Here is a 23083-nt window from a genome sequence, read left to right on the forward strand (position 1 = left end):
TTTTTGCCAGAGTTTAGGGAACCAAACACAGAACGGGGGGGGGGGCGCAGCAAGACGATGACGACGTCTATGCGCTACACCGAAGCTTGTAGAGTGTCAATCCAACATGGCAGCGGACACAACGTTACCGTTCGATGCAGCCTTAGAAAGTGTTTTAAGTAGTTTAGAGCGTAAGTTTACTTTTATTTTACTTTTTTTTCTTCTTCTTCCTAGTCGAATTTCTGTCGTCATCTGGTATAAGTGATACAATTGGCTATGAATCGTGCGCAAAGCAGCATGGGAAGAACCAGACGCCATTTGATAGACATTCGTAGCGCCCAATAAACGGCTCTAGGCATTTTTAAACCACGCCTCAAATACGAGAACATGCCCACCTAGTTCCCAGACCACCATCTCATCGAGATTGTGGACGCGTCAGCCAGGCTACTGGCTTCCTCCCATCATCCAGAAACATGCATGTTAGGTTAAATGGTGAGCCTAAATTTTCCGCAGGAGTGAGCGTGGATGGTTGTTTGTCTCGTTTGTCACTGAGTGGCCCTGTGATGGACTGGTGGCCTGTCCAGGATGAACCCTGCCTCTAGACTCCAACCCTCCCCGGCCCTTTAACTGATGAAGCCGTAGGACTTCATCAGTGTTGCAGACTATATTCTCAGTATCAAGACAGCATGGGAAGAATCTTCTTGAACGTCGGATCCATTCTTGAGGGGGTAGCTGGACATCGTGCTGGAGAGTCTTAACCTTCCATTGTCAAAGCTGAAAAAACTCTGAGATGGGTTTAATCAGGGTGTGTGTATTTGAAGGTATTGGACTGCAAACTGTGGATGTTGATGAAACCAACCATTAGATCATAGAAGATCAGTAATATTAATAGACAAAAATGCATTGCATCCGGTACATACGTGATAGTAGATTAGAGCGCTAAGGGTAATGTAACCCTACGCTGTCCTAGTACATTAAAGGTTCCTATGGCCAATAATGTATCTTACTCTCCTTCTGATGCCTTTAATTTATATTGAACACATGCTAAATCACCTGTTTCCTCTTTATAATAAGTTATAACTGATTAGTGTGGTTACAATTAAGCCCCTACGTGTCTGCATACCTGGTGGTTCAGTCATGGTCAGTTGAAGGCCAGTGCTTTGAAATGGCAACGAAGTGACATCATGTTATATTTCTGTACCTACTGTATATAAGGATTTTCGATGTGTTGCAAATCACAGCATGGTTTGCAAAAAAACTGCCGATCTAAGACGGTGTTTTGCTCCTTGAGTGTAAGGTTTTGCTACGAACACTTTTTATTTGAGAGTTTAACAATTGTGCAAAAAAAACCAAACTGTATGACTTAATGTTGCGAGGTGTATTTCCAGGTCAGAACTGTGGGGCTGAATATTCTGTTGGCAGCATTTTTGGCTGAGATCGGAGAAACAAAAACAACAAAAAAAAAAGTTTTCCAGTGTCAAACTCTGAATGTACAATGACAGTTAAATATCAAGTGACATTGAACAAAACACTTTTTAGTGCATGGGGCACTCAAGAGGGTAAACAGTATCCACAAGTCTTTATTTATACTTAAGGTTCAGTCCATTCCCCTGCGGCTAAAGCACCCTGCGGCTAAAGCACCCTGCTCAACAACTGATCGGAACAAGGTCATCACTTACCTAAAAATAATGGATGAGACTGTATAACAACCTCTGGCAGCACCAGCCATGTCGACATAAAGACCTCTCGGAAAGAGGTCTCTTTAAATATTAAGGTACATGGAGCTGATAAACAGGTACAGCCGGTTCAATAATGTAATAGGCGCTATTTCAATTCAGTCTATAAACCTTTCTTAGGTGCTCACAGGCAGTCTGAAACGCAAAACAACTGCAATAGTAGCAAGCAGGTTTTGTTTTTTGTTTCTTAATTTTCATGCATATTAAATTTAATATGACATTTTAATCTGATATGAATTAAAAGTTCTACATAAATTCAATTTATCCTGCAAAACTGAGAACACACACACACACACACACAAACAATGAATAAAAACCAAAGTCTGAATGGGTATCACACCAATTTAGTGCTGCATACAATCCTGCAGAGATGTCCTAAATATCTTTAGCTATGTGAACCAGCTCCCCACTGATGCGTTCAGTGTACTATAAGACCAAACCTCAGAAATTACACCAGATAAGACGGTTACATAAATGTCAGACAAGAGTGTCAGATACATAATGTAAAGAGCTGTGCTTGTTGTACAGAGTGACGTAGATTTACCGGAGAAGTATGAGTAGAAGGTGAGATGGAGCACTGAAATAAACCAAATCAATTCTTTGATTCTAACATCAGTCATCCTGTAGTGCAGTTTAGGTCCAGAGAAAAAACAATCTCCAACAGGTAACATTTGCTTTGGCTAAGCTGATTATCTGCCGTGGCGAATATAAACCAACAAATGGCTATGTTCAACATGTAGGCAGGTCCAAATGACAGTGCTGCGTTGCTCCATATTTGACAAGTTTTGCCTTGTCTTGATTCATCTTCACTGTATTAACTGTAACTCAGTGTTGCACTAATGTGCAAAGCTGGTGTTATTTCTTATTTTTCTATGACAACTGTGGACAAACGCATCGAGAAGACCAAAAATGAAGTTGTTCCATTTCTGACTTCAGCAGTCTTTCTGTTGTTTTGCTGCAGGTTTCTTTGACTTAGTTTTTTTTCATGAAATTTTCTTAAAGCATTGGGAACCAAACAAAACTAGGTAGTGTCTAAGTCGGATAAGTTAACTGTAGTTTGACTGTGATTGACTGGTAAAAGCTTGGGCACCCTGAGTCAAAAGTTTTGGTTACTGTAAATGGTTGAGTAAGTAAAAATGAAACCCCCAAAGCATAAAGTTAAAGATCAAAAAATGGTTTAGAATGAAAAAAAAAAAGAAGAGTGATGCAAAAGTTCGGGAGAGATTTCAGCTCTTAAAAAAAACCTTAGAGAGATAGGTCAGGGATGTGGCTTGTTAGTGTGCACCGTTCGATAAGAACAGGTGATGTAAATGACAAAGCTTTACAAATACTCCCGACGCTTCAAACTCCTTAAACTCTGCCTTTTGCATACCAACTTTTAGAACTAAAACAACTGATGCCCACAAAGGGAAACACTATGAGAGGAAGTTTTCAAGTGCCTTTTGAAAAGCAGGTTATCTTTTACTCACTTATTCACAGTAACAGAAGTTTTGACTCGATAAACACGGAAAAATAAGCTTTATAAGGCGTTTTTCACTGCATCAGATGGGTTGAGAATAAGAAAAAATATAGACTTGGCCTCTTCCTATCACCGATAAAGTGATAACATTAAATAAAACTTTTGAACTTTTTTTTTACACAAATACATGTACTAAGTGTGCCACGCAATCTCTTAAAGCTGAGACATCTGCACGTTTCTTCTAGGACACGAGTCGAGTTCAAACGACTGAAATCCAGAGCGGCTGCACACTTCCTGATGCTACGACTGGCGCAGCTTTAACACTGTCTGCACACTGCCTACAATGTGACACGGAAAGCCATATCTTCGCTGATTTTGGCTGTGAAGTGGCGGTGAAAAGTGGGTGATTCTAGTAGTACCGAGAGGGGACGGGAAACTGCTATAAAACAATCTACAGTAGCACTGGCACTTGGACATTAATCAACAGTGACTAAGCACGAAAACAAAGGGCTGCTGTTCCAGTTTGTGTTAGTATTTTTCTTTTCGTTGGCGTTGTCATCATTTTCCCTCTTCAGTCTTTTGGCTTCTACTGGACAGCAGAGTCCACTTAGGTCTCAACTTTCCCATACGTTCCCTCTGGTGGGCGATATTGTTTGGGGAAGGCTTTGAGCTGGAGAGCGTTAAAGGCGTATTTACGACATCCCACATTCTTCATGGTGTTCTCCCTCCTGCAGCCCTCACTGTGGAGATACAAAGGTGAGGGCATTTTCATTCCATTAAGGCAACAATATATTGAGCTCTGTCCTCATGAGCTTTCAGTGATGTGACTGACCTGCGCATACAGTCCAAGGCCTGGTAGAAGACCTGTGGGGCCAGGGCATGCTCCTGCTGCAGGATCTGACACTGTTCCAGGGTCAGAGACATGGCCGTGCGGTCCTTGGCGCTTTTACAGCTGGTGAAACGCACTCCATTCAGCCGTCGACACGTCTTTAAGGTTTGGGAAAGGAGATTAGTGAAATAATAAATAAAAAAAAGACAGGCTCCCTTAATTTTTGTGGCTGACGAAGAGAATTTACAGGCAAGAAGCCTACCTCAGCTGCTTGCCACAGGATCTCCACGTTCTTGTTTTTCTTGGCGTTCACATTCTGACTCAGCAGCTTGAGCAGCTCGGGCAGGCTAGCTGAGCTGCGGGAACGAGGGAGGCCTAAGGAGATATCGGAGGAGGAATGATGAGGAAGGTGAAATTTGAGGATGCAAAATACAGTTTCTGATAAAAGATTTTCAGTGTGTGCGATACTCACAGTCTTCTGGAAGGACCTCTTTAAACTGGTCATAGTACGAGCTGAGACGAGTCATGCTCTCTATGTTGATGACATCTTGCAGTGACGTATCTCCGAACCTGCACATATGTATTTTTATTTATTTTTTATTTTAAGCCAACGCCACTTGGCTGTGCGGTTGCTCCACACTAAACATCTGTCGGGGCAGCAGTGTCAGAGCGAGTTGCTCTCAAAAACTGAACAAACTGATAAAGAACGGCGGATCTGTTCTGAGGATTGCACCGGAGCCCCTAAAGCTGACTATGTAAAGAGGACTGATGGATAAGTTGTTGAATGTAATGGACAACACTGCACACCCACTAAACAACTAAGTGATTAAACAATGCAGTGTCTTCAGCCAGAGGCTTCTTCAGCTACGCTGCTATAAGGACCGATATCCAAGGTGATCCTGCCAACAGCAATAGCCTTACATAGTGACTATTTGCTCATCTTGTTCTTATTAAGTTATTTATGTGATTATTAATTAATCTATATATTTACTTGATTTAATAGAAGTACGTTCTTTCCTTTTACTGTTAATAGTGGATTTCTTTTTTCTATCAAACATTTAGCATATTGCAACAATATAATTTCCCAAAGAGGATAATTAATGTATTATTCATTTCAGTTCAAATAAATGAATTCAATATACTGTAGATTTAAAATGTTTGTCATTGTAGTTTTCTTATTTTTCTGTTGGGGGAGGATTTATGTGAAACACAACATAGATATCAATAACACTTTGCTCCTCAAACAGTGTCGCATTATTGCTATGCAAGTTTTTTGGGTTTTTTTTTAGTTACGAAATGAATTTTCATCGATCGAGGGAGAGGTTAAATGATAGTCAAATAACAGTTTTACCTTGTTTTTGCATTGATTATCAATTAGAGGGATAACATATACACAAAACAATGGAATTCAAAGTATGAACCTTAAAACTAAAACCTTAATTCAAGTGTTTATTTTGAAGCCCAAAAAGATGATGCAAAATATAATCAATAGCTCTAATTTTGGTTTAAATTCATATGTGGGTCATTTTGACAAATGTATGCCCTTACTAAAATCTAGAGAATAGAAACCCCAAAAAACAATTTGGAGCTGCTATTGGGAAATATGTGTAACGTTATCAAATCAGCTTTTGTGGTATTTGCAGCTGATAGATTTATAACAGTCTTCATTTCAATAAAATTGAGCGAGCCAACCAAAGATTAGTGCCTGAAGTAACCATCTTTCTTTTCCATTTTTCATATCCTGCAGTCTCATTTACTCACTTCTCAGCCAGCGTCTGCTGTTCATTGATCCCCACGCTGAAGAGGACGGGCTGCACTCGAAGCAGCATCCCGTTCTGGATCTCTCGAGGAAGCGTGTCAAACATTGCTCCGGGCATCGGAACCCTGACGTTAAAGCCGTTCCTGTTCCCCGTGATCACCGGCAGCATGTCCGGGCTGAAGCCCGAGGTTGCCTGGGTAACCTTAAAGGTGACATTTCTCAGGTCCATCACTCCGACGCTCATATCCTCCAACATGGCCAACTCCTCCCCTGGAAGGAGCAAGAAGTCATTGCAAAGAAATCACAAAAACAATGACATTCTTTCTTTGCTAAATTAGTTGGACTGCTAAAATAGTTTAAGGAAAAGTATTTTGTTTTTGGTGTGAAAAGCACATCCCAAAATGTATAAATCAAAGTTTACTGGATATACACAACTACTGTACAAGTGATCGGTCCAACTGCAACTACGTTTAGAGGATGCATGTTTGTCTATGTGTAAAATGTAAGAAATTCATCTTCCTGAAAAGGACGCTTACGCACATCCTCACACAATTTACCATAGGTGCTGAGCAGGCTCTCATACTGAACCAGCAAGCCAATAGTGTGCAGCTGTCTGAGGAAGCCTGAATCACAAACACAGTTCCTCAGCTTGAGAACGAAGCCGCAGATCAGAGCCGTCAGCTGCAAAGAGACTCTCATCAGTACACAGTAAAGGTTTCAATCTCTAGGCCTACTTTATGATGACAAATTCCCCCAAACAGCACGAGTTTGGATTTAAAATATATTTATAGAGGAGGTGGTGGAAGAAGCTGACAGACCGTCTGGCAGAAGACAACATCGCGGCGATATTGCAGCGTGAGGCTCATGGCGATGGTGGGTGCGCTGTCTTGCATCAGCAGAAACACCATGGCTTTCTTTGCTTTGTCACTCATCAGAGACACGCAGTCTGCCAGGGTGGTCAGGAGAGGATACAGAGCATCGCTCCATTCACCTTTGAATAGAGGAAGAGGATATTTCCACCAGAAATCGGAACACTGAAACAAGTAGCTTATTCTAAAAGCTAAGAGACCCATTTGAAATGTTGGCTTTAAACCTGAAAAATGGCTTTGAAACAACCTGAAATATAATTTGTATCGAAACTGTTGAAAAATCGATTCATGCTTATCTTGTTAGAGGGTAAAGGTAGGTTAAACACACAGAAACAGTGTCTGCAAATAATGAACATAAATCAGTTAACTGTCCTAAAAACATGGCATGTTTATTGCAATTTATTTTTATATAGTTAAAAAACAGATATTTTTACTACGTTCCAAGGAAATTAGATAAAAACCAAATGCTGGCTTCTCAATGCATCTCTAATATGTATCTGATAGCATCGAAAGGGAAATAGAGGAAAAGTTTCCTTAAAAGGAAACTTCGTTCTCACCCGGAGATGTCTTTTCGACCTCTGAGCTGCTGGCTACAAATAAGGAAAAGGTAGAGTGTATTTAGACTATATTTAAATAATTCCCCTTCTGCTGATAAGTCAGTATCACATTTGAGATTCTTAACATTCATAAACACTGAAGCGCTGGACACGAGGACAACAGAGAACCTTCAGATGTGATAAACAAGACCAAGAGTCTAATGAGGGAATGGTGTTGATGATAACTGATGATGTCACAGAGGATGCGAGGATATAGATAAATGATAGAAAATGATATGTAAATGATTTTACATAGAGGTGGTATCAATCATGGCATGACTGTGATTTTTATAAACATACATTTATAAATATATATATATATATATATATATGTATATATATATGTACCTTTCTTAGTGTTACTTGGCTCCTCATTGGCGAGCAGGAAGACATCCTCAGAGCTGCTGTCGCTCTGGAGTTTGTCTCGCTGCAGCAGCCGGTCCACTCTCTGGATCACGCACTCCAGGCTTTTATCAACATTTAGCCAAACCTTCTCCTGCACAAACACACGCACACACACACACACACGTCACAGACAAACACAATATAAGCCAAATTGCACAGAAAGAGACAGATGGTCTCCTCTCATCTTACCCACTCCTCCTCGTTTAAATCTGTGTGCATGGAGGCGCGCTTGTTTTTAATGCCTTCGCCGCCCTCCGGAGGAGCTGCATGCCGGGAGGGTGAGGTGGCAGCACGGCAAGGGGAGGCGGGGTGTCGAGAGGGGGAGCGGGAAGGAGAACGAGAGGAAGGTGAGAGGGAGGAGGAGGACGGCGAGGGGGTGCTTTGCTGGGAGAACACTGGGCGGGCGGCTGTCAGGGCGACGATGGCAGAGGACAGCAGCTTGGAGTCGCACGCGGTCACCAACTGACGGGTCTGCAGGAGGAAAAGGAGGAAAATAAGTTCAACTGAAAGTTGTACTGAGGGAAGGAGGTTATGTTAACAATAACATGGAGCAAAATAATTTAAGTACACAAACACTGACATTAAACATTAGGGGGGAAAAATGAACTATTTTCAGTTTCAGATTTTTGGAACATAGATATCATCAGTTTGCTTTTCTTTTTTTTTTCAAAACACACAAATATTCAGTTTCAACATCCAAAAGGTTTTTATTTCACAAGAGTTGATCATTTCTATTCAGCCAAAAAGAGCTGAGTTGAAAGCCGAGGGACTAGCCATGAGGAAATAGAAGCTTTTTAGTAAAACAGAGGAAACTATGAGATCCCTCCAGTTCCTCCAAGCAGTGTCTTACCTTCTCAGATAAAATGGCCAGAGTTCTTTCCAGAGCGTTGGCCGAGCGTTCCTTGGCAGCCCGGGACAGACGTTCGGTGTAATAACACACTTGTGTTTTCAAAGTGTTAATTTGACCAATCAGCTCCTTGGCTTTCATGACATCCTGAGGCTGGTAGGCCATTCCTTTAGAACCAGGACCAGTAGAGCTTTGGGAGTGTGATGATATGAGAACAATATAAGACATAAAAGAAAGTAAATAGAGGAACAAGTCCGGTGCACGTACTGGAAACTGCGAACAAACGTGCAAGAAAAAACTTGACATCACAATTTCTTACCTCTCCTCCTCATAAGTGCTAAATGAGAAAGAGAAGAAAGACAAAAAAAATCACACATAAAAAGGGTTGGCGAACAACCTCACATCAAACACTAACACAAAGCTTGCAGCACTAGAGCTCAGCGAGTTTTAATTCAGACCACTCACTGTTTCCGGGCTTCTTCGAGCTTGTGTAGCAGTTTTCTGAGGCCACAGCCTTTAAAGCCTTGATGATGTGCTGCAGGAGCACCAATGGTCACGACATCGTAAGTCCGGTCTAGGTCACAGAAAAATAATAAAGTGGACGGGGAGGATACTGGATAAGCTGTATCATTAAAAAGACACAGGTACACAGTAAACGTATGTTCACTTATAACTACCATAACCAGATTCTCCCTGTACTCTCATCCTCTGGCTATGCAGGTTAGTGGGAATGAACTCCAACTTCCTCTCAGCTTTCAAGGTGCTGGATTTGAATGAAGGGCCTGAAAACAAGAAAGAAGGATAAAAAATACATATATCAATATTTCCATAAAGAAACTATACAAGTTGACATAATATTTATACAACAGAAACTGATTCATAATCCTTTCTCCAAAAGTGTCCTGGAGATGATAGGGAGCATTTCAGGTCGGTCGGAATAAAACAACAGTACTCTCACACACTGTACACTAAATATCTTGTATGTGTAGATATCATGTACAGGAACGATAAAACATCCCAATTTTAAACATCAAAAGCTTAGGAAACAAAAACAAAAACAAATATTCTATAACCTCAGTCATTGGAGGACAAACAGGGGCAGAATGTTCTGTCATAACATTTTACATCCAGACACATCTGCCTCAAGGATGAACGTGCAATAACATCCCAGTGCGCCATATCACCAGGGTCTGCTAAGTGTTCATAGGCTTTGATTTGCTTTTAGTAATCCTCTGAGCGGTTCTGGAGAAGTTATCTTTTTCTTCCAGATCTCAACTTGACATCCACACGTCCAGTTATGACTGCAGTCTCAGAGGAGCCCCTCGCTGGTGTTTGTTGGACCAAGGTTTGAGGAGTCAGAGTGTATAAAACATCATCACGTGACCTTTTTTGACAGTAAATGTGAACAAGCCATCACACTTCATAGCTAAATAAAATTTGAGAGCGTATAAAAAAAGTTCAGATCTCATGGGGGTGATCAAACCTTTGCGGGGACTCATCCTGATTTTTACTCAGTTATTACACAGACAAAAACACACCACGACACTTCTTGCTTAAATACCTTCTGCTTGAAGACAATGAGGAGATATTGCTTCATGCGCATTATAATCAAGGGCAGATTTAGAGTAATATTTATCTAAGATCTGCTTGTACGTTATGCTTTTGTCTCAGTCTTAATTCAGCCAGACTCAACCAATCTGTCTGAGTGGCCACAAAATGCAAGATTACGGTCCTGCCAGATGGTTCACAATTGCAATTAATCTTCCAAAAATTTCTCCAGGGGGTTTGCCTTAGAAAAGCCTTTAGGTTACTTGGTCAACAGCTGTGGATTATTGTAGAGTCTGTGACGCATTTAGCATGGTATCCATGTTTTGCGATGTTTAAGACTTACACTAACATGGCATAAAAATGCCCGGGGTGCCTCTCTCACTCATTTCATGTGATTCAAACAGAGCCACTGTCGGCATTGAAATGCATTTCAAAAACACAGTCATCTAGACCCTGCAGTAAGTCTATTGGATGTTTTATGGTGCCCCTTGGTACCTTGAGGCCCACTGGAATTGCTGTCCTTTGCCTTATGGTAAAATCTACCTCTTTGCATCGTAGAAAAATCTGTTAACATAACTAATCATCCCCACACTTATCAACCTTTTGCTAAAACAACTCGTGTTGATTTTAACATGTAAAAGTGTTGTCTAACGGTGATGTGTTTGGGGTTCTCACCTTTATATTCGTGCAGGTCACTTATGGTCTCTTGGTACGTGAGGATGATGGTCTGGTAGTGAGTGATGATCTGCCTCCTGAGGTTCTCCCAACATGGAGACAGCTCACCCAGTTCCTCCAGCTCACACACCCTGTGCATCACACACATACGTGCAGTTACAATCGGGACATCAAGCTTGTGCACTGATTATCTCACAGCTTGTGTTTTGTGCAGTTAGTCACAGACTTTCACTGAATACAAACAATGGAGCTATTAGAACATTACAAGCAACCACAACAAAGCAACAGCCCCAAGTACAATGTTTTTTTTAACCATATGGTGATATCATATCATATATATTTAGGAATATCACACTTTTGAGAACCAAAACATACAAAAGGAAACGTTTAAAAACCGTTTTCTACTGATAAAAACATTACTGCTGAGTAAATTGTGTTTATCATTGTAGGTTTTTAAACTCTCTTCTTTTTGTGTGTTATGATAGAGGAATGAGCGATTTTATCACTTAAGAACTATTTAAATGAACATGTGAAGATGAGATACTTGATTAAGCTATTGACAAATCCCCATTCACAACCTGTGACGCAGGAAAGTCTTTAGTCACGTCTAAAAGCCTTCTCACACAGAGCTGCAATGCAGCTGCTCATTTGAACATTGTGGTTCACTTTTAAACAGATGCGATGACACAAGTATGCGAGAATCTGGCAAAATCTCTGGGACATAAACATCACTATCAAAGGGTGATGTCCACACAGTGTAAGTGTGTAACACAGTGTAAGTGTGTAACACAGCGGCGTTGTCTCTTATGTGGCATCTTCCCCAATGCCAGCTCTCCTGCCCACTCAACAGCACAACACTAATCAAGCCAGGAATAGATTCAAGGTTTACAGCCTAAATAACAAACAAACATGGCTTTCCCATAAGGGTTAACAATAACGACAAGGTTGGGAAGAACAACACCAAAGCCCTTCAGCTACTGTGGGCAAATGTTCAGCCTCTGTTTAAAGCATCTCCAAGGAGGTTTTGGAAAATCCCTGTTATTAATTACTCCTGGTGGCCATTATTTGAGCTGTAGTCTGCATTATGTTGCTTCATAGGTCATAGGTCATAGGCCGAGCAAGGCACTGGCCAAAATGGCAGTGTATTGTACAGACTCAGATTAGGTAGTTTTGCTCTGGGAGATGGTGATTTGTTGCCCCTGATGGACTTCAGTTCTAAGCTAGCAATCTCAAATTGCTGAGACTGACCTAAGTTACTCAAGACTGAACATAAACGGCGCATTGTTACAATTTTACAAGCAATTCCTTCTGAGTCATGTATAGATATCACTCCACAGCCTGACATAGGCAATCAAAAAAGGGCAGCAAAGATATCAATTCAAAATTGTGTCGCATCCATTAACATGAAAAAGTGCACTCAGAATTTCTAAACTATACCTCACGGCATCCTCCTCCAGCAGAAGCTTGACAAACTGTCGAGGAATATGCAGTGAGAGCACACTTTCTGCCATCTGCTCCAGGATCCGCAGGTGATTCCCGTCCGTAGTGGGAAAACGGTACGTCCGTGACATGACACCTCCAAACACTGAAACATAAAGGAGGGGAAAATGGCAGGGATCAACCGCCATGAGGCACCAAGCAATCCAGATGTCACCTGTAACCTGAATTCTCTCACATCTCTGAGAGAAACCATCTAGTGTACGCAGAAATACACTCACCTGCTTTCAGCAGTGGATCTTTACATAACGATGAAGACTTGGACTTAATGTGCATGGATCCAGTTAAGCTTTCATCAACGGGGAGAACCATCTGACAAACAATCGAAAGAAGATTTAAAAGAAATGTGCCCGACTTTCACCTTTTCAACTCCTCCATTTATTGATCTCCATCAAATGTCAGATTAAATAAATCCAGCCAAGTAAAAAAATAGGTATGTTTGACTTATATTTCTAATTCATTTGCCAGTTGCTTAGCGGCCTTAGCCAATTCAACAACTCCATTCTATTCCATTAAATTGCTTGTTTATTCCATCAACAGTCCTATGGAGGACATTTCATTTAGTATAACACAAAACAGATCAAAGTCATCACAGGGGAGAAACTACAGCAAAGAAAAGTTCCGCCTCCTGCTTGAAACTGAACTTACACAATGCATCGATTATCACCTTAGCAACTGATTAAGTAGAATGAACCAATCATCTAAATTCTGATTTTTGTTGAAAATGTTGAAAACATTTCTTTTTGATTAGACAGAGATGTTCTTTTTATCCCTCACCCTTCCATTCACAGTGTCTCCCCTCTGTAATCTTGCAACCGGTGCCCTCTGTTCACGCTTCTCCTCTATTTGCCAGGCGATGACAGTGATGTTGCCCACGCGCTCGCTCTCCGTCGACCTAACATACAGTGACATCAAATGACATCAGATTTGGCACTCAGCTAACTGATCCTTTTGTTGTTGGGGTGTTATTGCTGCTGTTACCTGAGAGTCAGGTGCAACCTGTGGTGTTTGTCCTGCAGCAGCTCCTTCACAGAAAACATGGAGGAACCGAGCATGTACATCTGTCGCATTGGAAAACACACACAAGGGATGGGCAAGATGAGACCAATGAAGGGTGTTGTTCATGAGTGCAAAGTGCTTTTGTAAGAAATTCATCTGAGCTTGCAGGTTACCGTGCCCTGTGTGCGGTCCTTCACATCATAGACAGAAAGTTTGACCTGAGTCTGCTGAGTGATGAGAGAGTCCTGAAAGAACGCTATACTGCTCAGAAAGATAGGATTACTGGTGCCCTGAAGAAAGACGGGGGAAAGAGAGGAAGGTGAAAGGGTTGTTGAAGTCTCCCGACAGCAGGGAGGAAGCAAGGGTAAACAATGTTTGTATACCTCTATGATTTCAGTCTGAGCGTGTTTGGTCCAGAAGGCCTGGGGGGGAGTGGTGCAGCTGACTGCCACAAAGCTAGAAGGCTTACGGTCCAGAGACGGCGCAACCAGCTCACTGCAGGCTGCAGAGCCATATAAACACAAGAGATTAAAAACTGGTGGATTTAATGGTGGGATGGCCGGTAATCCTTGGCCATGGGCGGAATGTCATACAGTTTTTCTGTCATAGAGTTGTTGGTGCTCAATACGCAGCAACGGTTATGTAACTCTTACTTTGAACAGTGCATAAAAAAATCAACATGGGTTTCCCACAGATTATGGTATCAACATCTGAGCCCATTAGTAACAAGAAATGCCACGTGTCTGTAGTTTTCATGTATCATATGGATTTAAGGAGAAACAAAGCTGAGTCATTTCAAAGTAATACAATTCTTTTTCCAGTTAAAATGTTCTCTTCATGCTTTTCGCTTCAGTGAAACTCTAGATCTTTGTCTAATTCAGATAGTATCTATAAATGTGTAAATTAGGCCTATGACAAACTCTGGGAAGAATCTAGCAAAACAGAGTGGTGGAACAGAGCTATACAGACAAAAAAAAAAGTTTACAAAAACCTGCTTCTTCTGCTCATGCTATCTAGTATACAAAATTGCCACAAGAATAGGTTAACAAAGTCGAAAATTTTGAGCTTCAGGGCACTGTGTAGCACAACTGGTTGGGTAGGCGTCCCGGCCGGGTACAGAAGCAGTACTAAAGGCCACTCGTGCCTGAAAAACCTAGTTCGTAAGAAGCAATCCTGGGACAGTTTGGGGCAGTGGAGTTTGAGAGATAGATCATTGACAGAGAAACATTCAAATTCTGTTTCAATTGTGTTTCTGCCCAAATGCAACAAGTTTAACATTAACTCCTCTTATAGCCAATTGGTCCTATATCTGATGGGTAAATGTTCCACTATATACAGTAACCAACTGTGGTAACCCTTGGGCATCCTCCTGGGGCATTAGCTGGCACTAACCTGAATCTGTTGGATCAAAAGCAGACTGATTTGATTTGGAATATCTGTGGCGTCAGGTGTGCTAAGTCCCGCCGGCTGCCTAACTATTCTCTTTACACAAAAAAACACTCTTCAAAAGTGTTTTTGAACTGCAGGGACATGTTCTTAGTTCAAAAACAGAAAAGCCAACGAGGTGATAAATCAGTTCACAAAGTTTGAAGCTAAAAGGCTAAACAAGACACAAAGAAATGGATTGTCACTGAAGCGCAGGGTTAATTGAGCATATGTGACAGAGGAATTACAAAGTGATTTTGACCCGTCTGTGATCCGCAGGCAGGCCGTTACACCTCTTCAGCATCCATGTTGGCAGAGTTTTTGCAATCAAAGAAAAAAAACCTGAAGGCATTGTGTTTGTCAGTCCCCATAACCCTCAAGGCCACAACCCAGTGGTGAAATAACAAAGCGTGTCGAAAGAGACGGTCATATTATTCTCTATTTCAAACCCAGTCACCGGTATTGGCTGGCCGCTGCTTTATGAAGCACCACCCTGCCTCATTTCTCAACACCGTCCTATTTCCAAGCGTGACTGCTCCTGAAAAAACACATTTTACAACTATTCTCAGCCCATGCAAATACATACTGGATCCCGTCCCATTGCAGCTCTTTCGTCTATAGTGCTTTAGCAGATAAAGATTTTCTCCCCAGCTTTTATAGCAGAGCTATCACATATTAACAATTTTAGTATAATGAATGAACAGAGATTAATTAATGTGGTTGAGAATTTACCGGGGCAAAACAACTCACAATCCTGTCAGAAATATTGCTCTTTGAGGAAGTCCACGGGTTTAACTTTAAACCAATGTCTCAATGAGACTGAGAACCTCTTCAGTGATGTAAAAGTAATTGTGTGTTATTTATTCATGGTTTAGTGCAAAGTCCCAACTACATCGTCTGCCGACATAAACTGGCAGGCTCCCTGCATTGAAAGAGGTATAAAATATAGGAACATCATAACACATTTAGACGCTTTGTTGTCAGAAAACAACTAATATATGTTAGCCTCCCAACTGTGTTGGTTGTTCTGCTGCTTTCACAACATATGATCAAAACACACATTTCACAACTCATTATCTAAAAACTTACAACTCAGATGAAGACTGCATTGTGATACCTGCCATTGGTACTCATGGCAGCCCTTGAAATGAGTCATATGACGCGTGGCAGCGATGCGTTGCTGTAGGTTCTGGCCTTCCAAAAGCCATAAAAAAGATTTAGTCTCAATGCACATCAGAGGACCTCTGCATTCTGGTTCCGGTTTTATTGCCATGGTTATTTTTCTCTGTTTCATTTGGCTTCTTAAAACATTCATTTGCGGTTGTCTGTGGTGTGTTTCACTTTTGTTGCGGCCATTTTAGCCAGGTCATAAAGCATACTGTAGTTTGAATAGATTTTCAATTAAAACGTCCTGCAACTATAGACTGCATATGACAAATGGATGTAGTCCCAGAGTCATAGAAGTGGAGCCAATGCAGATGTGTTCTGTACCGGACTACCATTGTTGGGGCTTTTCAACCACATAAACACAGCTGTGGTATTTCAACAAGAAAAACGTTGGTTCATAGCCTAAAATTTCAAGTTCCTATTGAGAACCAAATGCCAGTTGGATACAAACTGGATTATTTTCTTTGCTGCCCAGACAACAAAAAAGAAAAAAAACTGAGAGATGTGAGTTGAAATCAGTTTGTAGATGTGTTACTGAAACCTACAAGAGGGGAGTGAGAAAGTGGTGCTGAAGTCTAAATGCGTTGGTTTGCTATGCGTGGTGAATGATTCTCTGCTTTATGAACATAGCTAATGCTGAAATGAACATCAAACCAGTTCTCTGTTGGTCAAAATAAAGCATGAGGGGTGAGAGGTTTTATCTCGAAATTCTAATTGTTTTGTAGTGATAAAGGATAAATATACAGCGCCCTCCATAATGTTTGGGACAAAGTCACATTTTCTTTTAGTTATCCCTCTGCTCTTCAGTGTAAAATTCTAAGTCAAACAATTCAGACATGCTTAAGCAGATGTTCCCATACACCTCAGAAGTGATTGTGCAACTGCCATCAGCAGCCATGCCCAAGGCCTAACGATCCCACTATCATGTTTAACAGATGAGCTGGTACTTTGGATCTCGGGCAGTTCCTTTTCATCTCCACACTTTCTTGTTGCCATGACTTTGATATTGTTTAATCTTGGTCTCGTATGTCCATAACACCTTTCCCCAGGATTCTGCAGGCTCCTTTAAGTACTTTTTCAACAACTGCGATCTGGTCATCCTGTTTTTGAGGCTAACTAGTGGTTTACGTCTTGCAGTGTAGCATCTGTATTTCTGTTCATGAAGTCTTCAATGGATAGTGGTCTCTGACAAAGACTTATCTGCCTCCTGAAGACTGTGTTTGATCTGTTGGACAGGCGTTTGAGGATTTCTCTTTACCAAAATTCTTCTGTCATCAGCGGTGAAGGTCTTCCTTGGCCTACCAGTACCTTTGCGATAATGATACTCTTTGTACAGTGGGAACGCAAGCTGACCCCAAAGCGACCCGACCCGTACCGTACCGACCCGTACCGTACCGACCCGTACCGTACCGAACCGACCCGTACCGGACTGCATAGTGGAAACAAGGCTTAAATTGCCCTTGGGCTGAGTGTGGGATAGGCTCCAGGCCCCCCTGCAGCCCTGAATTGGATTAAGTGAGTCTGTAGTTACCATTGTTCAACATGAGGAACAATGGTAACTACAGACTCCAAATTGTAGAAGCAAGCCTAGGTATGTTATCCCTGCACGAATGAAGCAATGAACACATTTGGGTAATCACAAACACCTGGAAAGCCAATTGTCCCAAACATCATGGTGCCCTGAAATGATTTTATGCATAAAAAAATGTCTGAAATGTATGAAAATAACTTTAAATTAAAGTCTGGGGTGTGTTTTATTTAGAATTTTACACTGATGAGCAGAGGGGTAACTCGTGACTCGTAAAATGTGACTTTGTCCCAAACATTATGGGTACGCTGTGGGGGAGCCTGTGTAAAAAGATGAATGAGAAGCAGGTAAATTACTTCTGTAGAAGCAAGATAAGGTTAAAAAGGTCCTATAATAGTGTCCAAAAACTAAACGTGGTGATGGCAACTGATGATTAGTGTAGCTTTAAGGAATAAGGTAAGTGTTGCATGTTCTTCTTACTGCTGACAAACACACCGAAAGATCCAAAACCAAGAGAGAATCTTTCAAAAATGTGTTGATCTTTAGAAAAATTAAAAAAGGCTCTGATCCGTTTGAAATGTGCATCATTGTATTTCTGAAGTTTCTCAACTTACCCACGCTAAACTCCAGCGCCGGCTCATCTGGATCTTGACTGTTGCCTGTGGGATAGAAAAAATTTGAGCTGAAGCTTTTTTTTCTTAAACCCCGCAATTTCATCATCCGTGAAGCAAACAAGGTTACCATGGCACCAGTTACTTAGCTACCTGAAAGAGCAAGCCCCATCATTTCAGCTGAAAGATCAAAGGTGTTGGCCCGGTAGACCGACCATGGCCGATGGCGGGGGCTGCGCTCTTTCCCGGACATGGTGGGCTCACGGAGGATGGAATGCAGAAAATAAAGGGGCCTCAAGAGCAGGACAATGTCAGGATGATGCAAAATGGAAACTGGTCCGTCACGTCGTCTTCTCAGATATGTGTATATGGGATTTTCTTTGCGAGTTGATTTGAGCGGTCAGGCGCTTGTCAGTGAGAAACCTGGAACAAAAAAAAAACAACAGGAAAATTAGACTTTGATACTAATCTCATTCTTTCAACAAGATGGCACTTGAGCTTAAAAAAAATATTTGAAGACAGTGTCATAAAGTCTGCAACAAATAATTAATGTCAGTTGTGGGTCTAAAACAGCATTTTCTGTGACGCTTCAACCTGAGTTGAGCAACATATGAGAGTTCTTGGTTTGAATTGTTTCTTGAATTTGGAAAGCGCTAATATATGCAGAGAGACAAATCTCAAAGAGCTAGATGTGAGACTTTTCGCACAGCTGTTGGATATGAAACGCTGCACACACCGCCCCAAACTGAATCTGCATCTTCAGTCTCCTCGTACTGCAAGTGTGCCTGGTGAGAGAACTGAGTTTTCCCTCTTGTGAGAGTAATGAAGCACACGGGCACAGATAAGGAGCATAAAAAAGAGAAAATAAAAAATCTATTCGCAAATACAAGACAAAGACATGAGAGATTTTTTTAAATATAATCTCACTGTCAAAAGGTGGAAGATTAGCAATTATTTAACAAGACGGAAATGTTTGATCAAACTAAACTTGAGGTCAAGAATCTCAATAACTTTATTAAAGCTCTTCTCGTGCAGGATAAAGATAATTTATGAATGAGTGCTTGTAATGAACAATAAAGCCTCGATAAAAGTGTTGGACAGTCAGACTTTAAGGTTGTTACTGCTATGATGAGAGGCCTGGAAGAACCTCAATCAGCAGTAGTGATTCCCTCGGAGACCTGATTGATCTGGCAATTTGCTCTGACTTTTACCATATTTTAACATCAAAATAACCATCACCTCGATATCAATATTAATCCAGAAACTGCAGGGAATTACTTGTGGAGAAACTCAAAGCTAAATCAGGGGCTGAAAAATGCAAAAGCCGCAGCACATAAGGTAGCTCGTAGGGAGCAGAAAACTGAAGTCGCGCCAAGTGTGCCATAACAGGAGATTTGGCTGCTCTGAAACATTTACAACCTCTTGTTGTGATGTCTCTGCGCTCCTCAGCCTCCTTTTGGCTCCATCTTTGTCACACTAACAGCCAGAGGCAAAAGATGAGAGCACTGCTGGGCCCTCGTGTCATTATCACACATTTAGCCATTTCAGAGACGTTTATCTGTGCAATTTATGAAGCAGCTGATAATTGTCCAATTAAAATATGAATGTAAAAAAAAAAAAAAAGACGAGTTAAGAAACGACTGTCCTCACAGTGCCAGGTGCTTCCAAAACCAGAATATTCACTTTAGAGGCTCAGGAAAAGTAGTAAATCTGTACATTTCAACAGCCAGAATTACAACTGGGAAATGTAGTTTGAAAAATTGCACACGGAATAAATTTTTTTAAAGAATGGACTCATTTACAGTTGATAAACTGACTTGTTTCAGCTCTACTGAGCTGAGTTTTTCTCTCCTTGATTTCTCTTTTCCCTCGGATTCCTTTTCAGTCACAGTCTCCTTGAGCTCATTTTTCTACAGTTTCAGCAAACCAAGTAAAGAAAAGTTTCGTAAGAGGACAACAAAACACCTTGAAATTAAACATGTGCCTGTGAGGTCTTCTATATGCACAGTAAAGCACGTGTGAAGAGCCAATAAATGATCGCATGTTAAATAACGAGTATGAACAACAAAGCAAAATTATAAGAGAGATTGATTCAGCTCCTGTAGATGCAACTAAACAGAAACACATTATATGGATCAAAAGCACAGTTTCTTATAAGAGGCCAAGAAGAATAAATGTCAGTAACACATGAAGAAATTTGACATGTTCGGGAGAGAAAAGAGCACAGCAAGTGGCCTGCCTCAATTTGTGCTGAAAGGTAAACGGTTCCACTTCCTGTGGCATGTCAGATTTGTGCATTCATGTGTGAGGACCTCTGCAATGAAGTTCTATTTTTACTCGTGAATCTGTTCTGACGTCACCCCGGCACGTGCGAATGAAAACGCCGTCTCCCAGTGTCACACAAAAAAAAAATCCAAGTCGTAACCGTACAGTCACACATAACACACACAGTCCAGCGAGCGTGATGCTCTTTGCCAGTTTAGTGTCTGTCTTGGCACCTTCATGTGAGGCTTAAACAGATGACAATTACAGCATGGATGCTCTGCCTCATTAGGCTGTGTGATAGTCATTGTCAGTGGGAGACGTCTTCTAACACACTGTAATCTCCACTGCCTGGGGCACCGTGGGAAGCTCTATGGGAAACACAATGTCGATCTAATGTAAAGCCACAGGGAGGAATGGATCCTCTTCATTTCATCTGGCGGACAGTCATCAGCCACATGCAGCCTGCTGGCGGGGAGGCAAAACTTTAGTAGCGCTGAAACGTCTCCATTTGCAGACTGATCATCAGAATTGATGAATGACGCTCTTCTTCTGTTCAGCACTAATCTCTGCAGTTTTACTCAGTACAAAGACCGCATTTTTCTGCTTTTGAGCTGGCACGCAGCTAACATTTTCATTATCCACTAAACTCCTCTGTGAGTCTATAACAGCAACAAAATAGAAAAAGATCAACGTTCACAATTGCCCAAACCCCACGGCGATCTTTTCAAAATGCTTGTTCTATCCAACTAACCGTCTAAAACCTGAAGCTATCTGGTATGGTTTTGGTATTTTCATCTGAAAAATGAATTAATCAACAAGTCAGCCATTAAAAAGTTAGTTAGAATTTTTATTACTGATCTATCATTTTGACAACTGACTTATTTTCTCAGCTTATAGCTGACAGTGACTGATGTTTAAGGGTATCATTCCTTTATATTACAGCTTTATTTCTGCTGGTATTTTCTCGAGCTCTCTAGCTGCTTTAATGACAGAATCGTACAATTACTGCTTTCCTTAACCTGTTCCCTACACAGACTATACTTCAATTTTGACACATCAGTACGTTTACATTCTATGTTGCCACACAGGTTCTGTGATGACGCCAAGCTTCCATGTCTTGCTATTGAAATGCACAGACCTTTGTGTTACACTCTGAACACCGTTGTGCAAGAGATTGCAAGTTTAAGACTCATCTTTTTCCACAGTCATGAATTTCTTTTCTTTCCTCTGCCACTCACAGGTCCTTGCTTTTCTGCTGCACTCTCGTCTGTCAATGGCTGGGGTTAGAATTAATATAATGTAATGTACATTGATATTCACATGAATAATAACATCGCCCTACAGAAAACAACAGCCAAAGGAATGTTACCGTCTCACAATTTACAGCCACGGATTGTTACGCTACTACGCTTTGGACAAGTAGACAAATACACCGACTGCATGTTTTCTAGTGGTGGATAGGACAGAGATTTAGGTTGTCTTTAGTCCTCTGGGACAGTCTGGAGACAAAACTGACCCATTTTGTTGGGCTGCAGGCCCACAGCTGCCCTCTTGCAGATGCTGTCAGCATCGGCTGCACTGCAGCTCCTCTTTCTTAGACCTCCTCCACATCCCTTTAAATCTCTCTCCTCTGCTATGTCATCAGGCCTGTCTTCTTCCTTTTTCAGCTCCTGCAAATTCCCATTTCCTGTGCCACGCATGCAAGTCCGATGCTCCAGTTCATTTCAATCTAGTGATTAGGATTCAGTCCGACGCTGACCTGTGCAGGACTAGCTATCCGTTGAATCCAATGTAGAATTGTCCACTTGGTGTCGGAATGACCAAGACTGAGCCATAAAATGAGGAGTTTTGAGGATATGTTACTCCCAAGTGAAGAACATTTGTCCACACACACCAAAGCAGAGAGGAAGTGCATAGAGGAGCAACTCTGTAGAGAACTGAGTATTATAAAGGAAACCTCTGGTGATGATGAATCATTGTTAAATGTTGTTATATTTGAGTGGATTCTAAGTTATCAGGAGGAACATTTGGGGTTTTACTAACACCGGATGGAGAATGGAAGGATTTATAAGTTAAATGCTTTCTTCCTTTGAAGTGAATCAAAATAAAACTCAATTCTCTGTTGTGACTTGTGAAAAGAGTGACAACAGTCAACAGATCAAATTAAATCATTTGAGATCTAAAAGAAATGTCAGGGAGGCCTGTAATCGCGTGACTCGTTGCATCATAAATCACCATATCCGACATAAAAAGCACTTTCTTCGTAACCACTGATCAACACTTTCCTATGAACCTGTAACAACAAACTGGGTGAGATTTTGTCTGTTTAACCGGACTGCGTGGACATGAACAGAAGCCAAAGCTTCCAGTGTAGATTTATTTATGGCAGCACGAGCTAATGATATTGCAATTATACTTGAGTGTGTTTGATCGCGGACAATAACAAATATTGCGTCATGACCTGCTGATGCTCATCCACTGAGGCTGCTGCATGGTGCTGCTGCTGCTGTATGAACACTTCGTTTAACACAATTCACACACACCACGAATCAAAACAAAAACATCGACATTTAACATGTCGCTATGGCAGTAAACACGTATCATTCTGGTCCCGCTGGGAGCTGGAGCCGCCGCTTTATGACATCATTAATAACCGAGAGCAAACGCCCTCAAAACAAAGCCATGAAATTACATCTAATGAGAGACACGTTTGAATATAAATTTCTCATACCGTTGAGGGAAAAGCGAAGCCTTCTTGTCATACTGATGCGCATCCTGGGTCGCATCGACGATGCCTGCAGTCAAGACTCGCCCTGATTCCCTCTGACACATTCAGACGTAATACCTCCGGTGGAAGCAACGCCTCCTCTGGCCGCTGGGAGTCGCTGT

At 41.4% G+C, this 23083-nt stretch overlaps 1 protein-coding gene across 1 annotated transcript; it reads right to left on the bottom strand.

Moving 5' to 3' along the window:
• Positions 1-1541: 1541 nt before the first annotated feature.
• On the bottom strand, positions 1542-23010 carry LOC142396519 (inositol polyphosphate-4-phosphatase type I A-like). Its single transcript, XM_075479366.1, has 24 exons — positions 22926-23010; positions 18083-18352; positions 17933-17977; positions 13582-13700; positions 13372-13488; positions 13181-13260; positions 12977-13094; positions 12421-12511; positions 12140-12287; positions 10703-10833; positions 9157-9261; positions 8945-9053; positions 8799-8816; positions 8483-8669; positions 7822-8103; positions 7576-7723; positions 7189-7221; positions 6581-6753; positions 6320-6443; positions 5765-6032; positions 4476-4573; positions 4266-4378; positions 4007-4161; positions 1542-3914 (listed from the first exon to the last, which is right to left on the bottom strand). Exons 2-24 carry the CDS (start codon positions 18180-18182, stop codon positions 3782-3784), a joined length of 2895 nt encoding a protein of 964 aa, XP_075335481.1. The 5' UTR covers positions 18183-18352; positions 22926-23010; the 3' UTR covers positions 1542-3781.
• Between the last annotated feature and the right edge of the window lie 73 nt (positions 23011-23083).

Source organism: Odontesthes bonariensis, chromosome 12 (genome assembly GCF_027942865.1).
Source record: "Odontesthes bonariensis isolate fOdoBon6 chromosome 12, fOdoBon6.hap1, whole genome shotgun sequence".
NCBI lineage: Eukaryota > Metazoa > Chordata > Actinopteri > Atheriniformes > Atherinopsidae > Odontesthes > Odontesthes bonariensis.

Coding starts and splice junctions, on each gene's coding strand:
- LOC142396519 (XM_075479366.1), bottom strand. CDS start 18,182: ATGTCCGGGAAAGAGCGCAGCCCCCGCCATCGGCCATGGTCGGTCTAC. Junction 12,512..12,976: donor GAGACACTGTGAATGGAAGG/GTGAGGGATAAA, acceptor ATTGTTTGTCAG/ATGGTTCTCCCCGTTGATGA. Junction 10,834..12,139: donor CTGGAGGAGGATGCCGTGAG/GTATAGTTTAGA, acceptor TGTGATGCACAG/GGTGTGTGAGCTGGAGGAAC.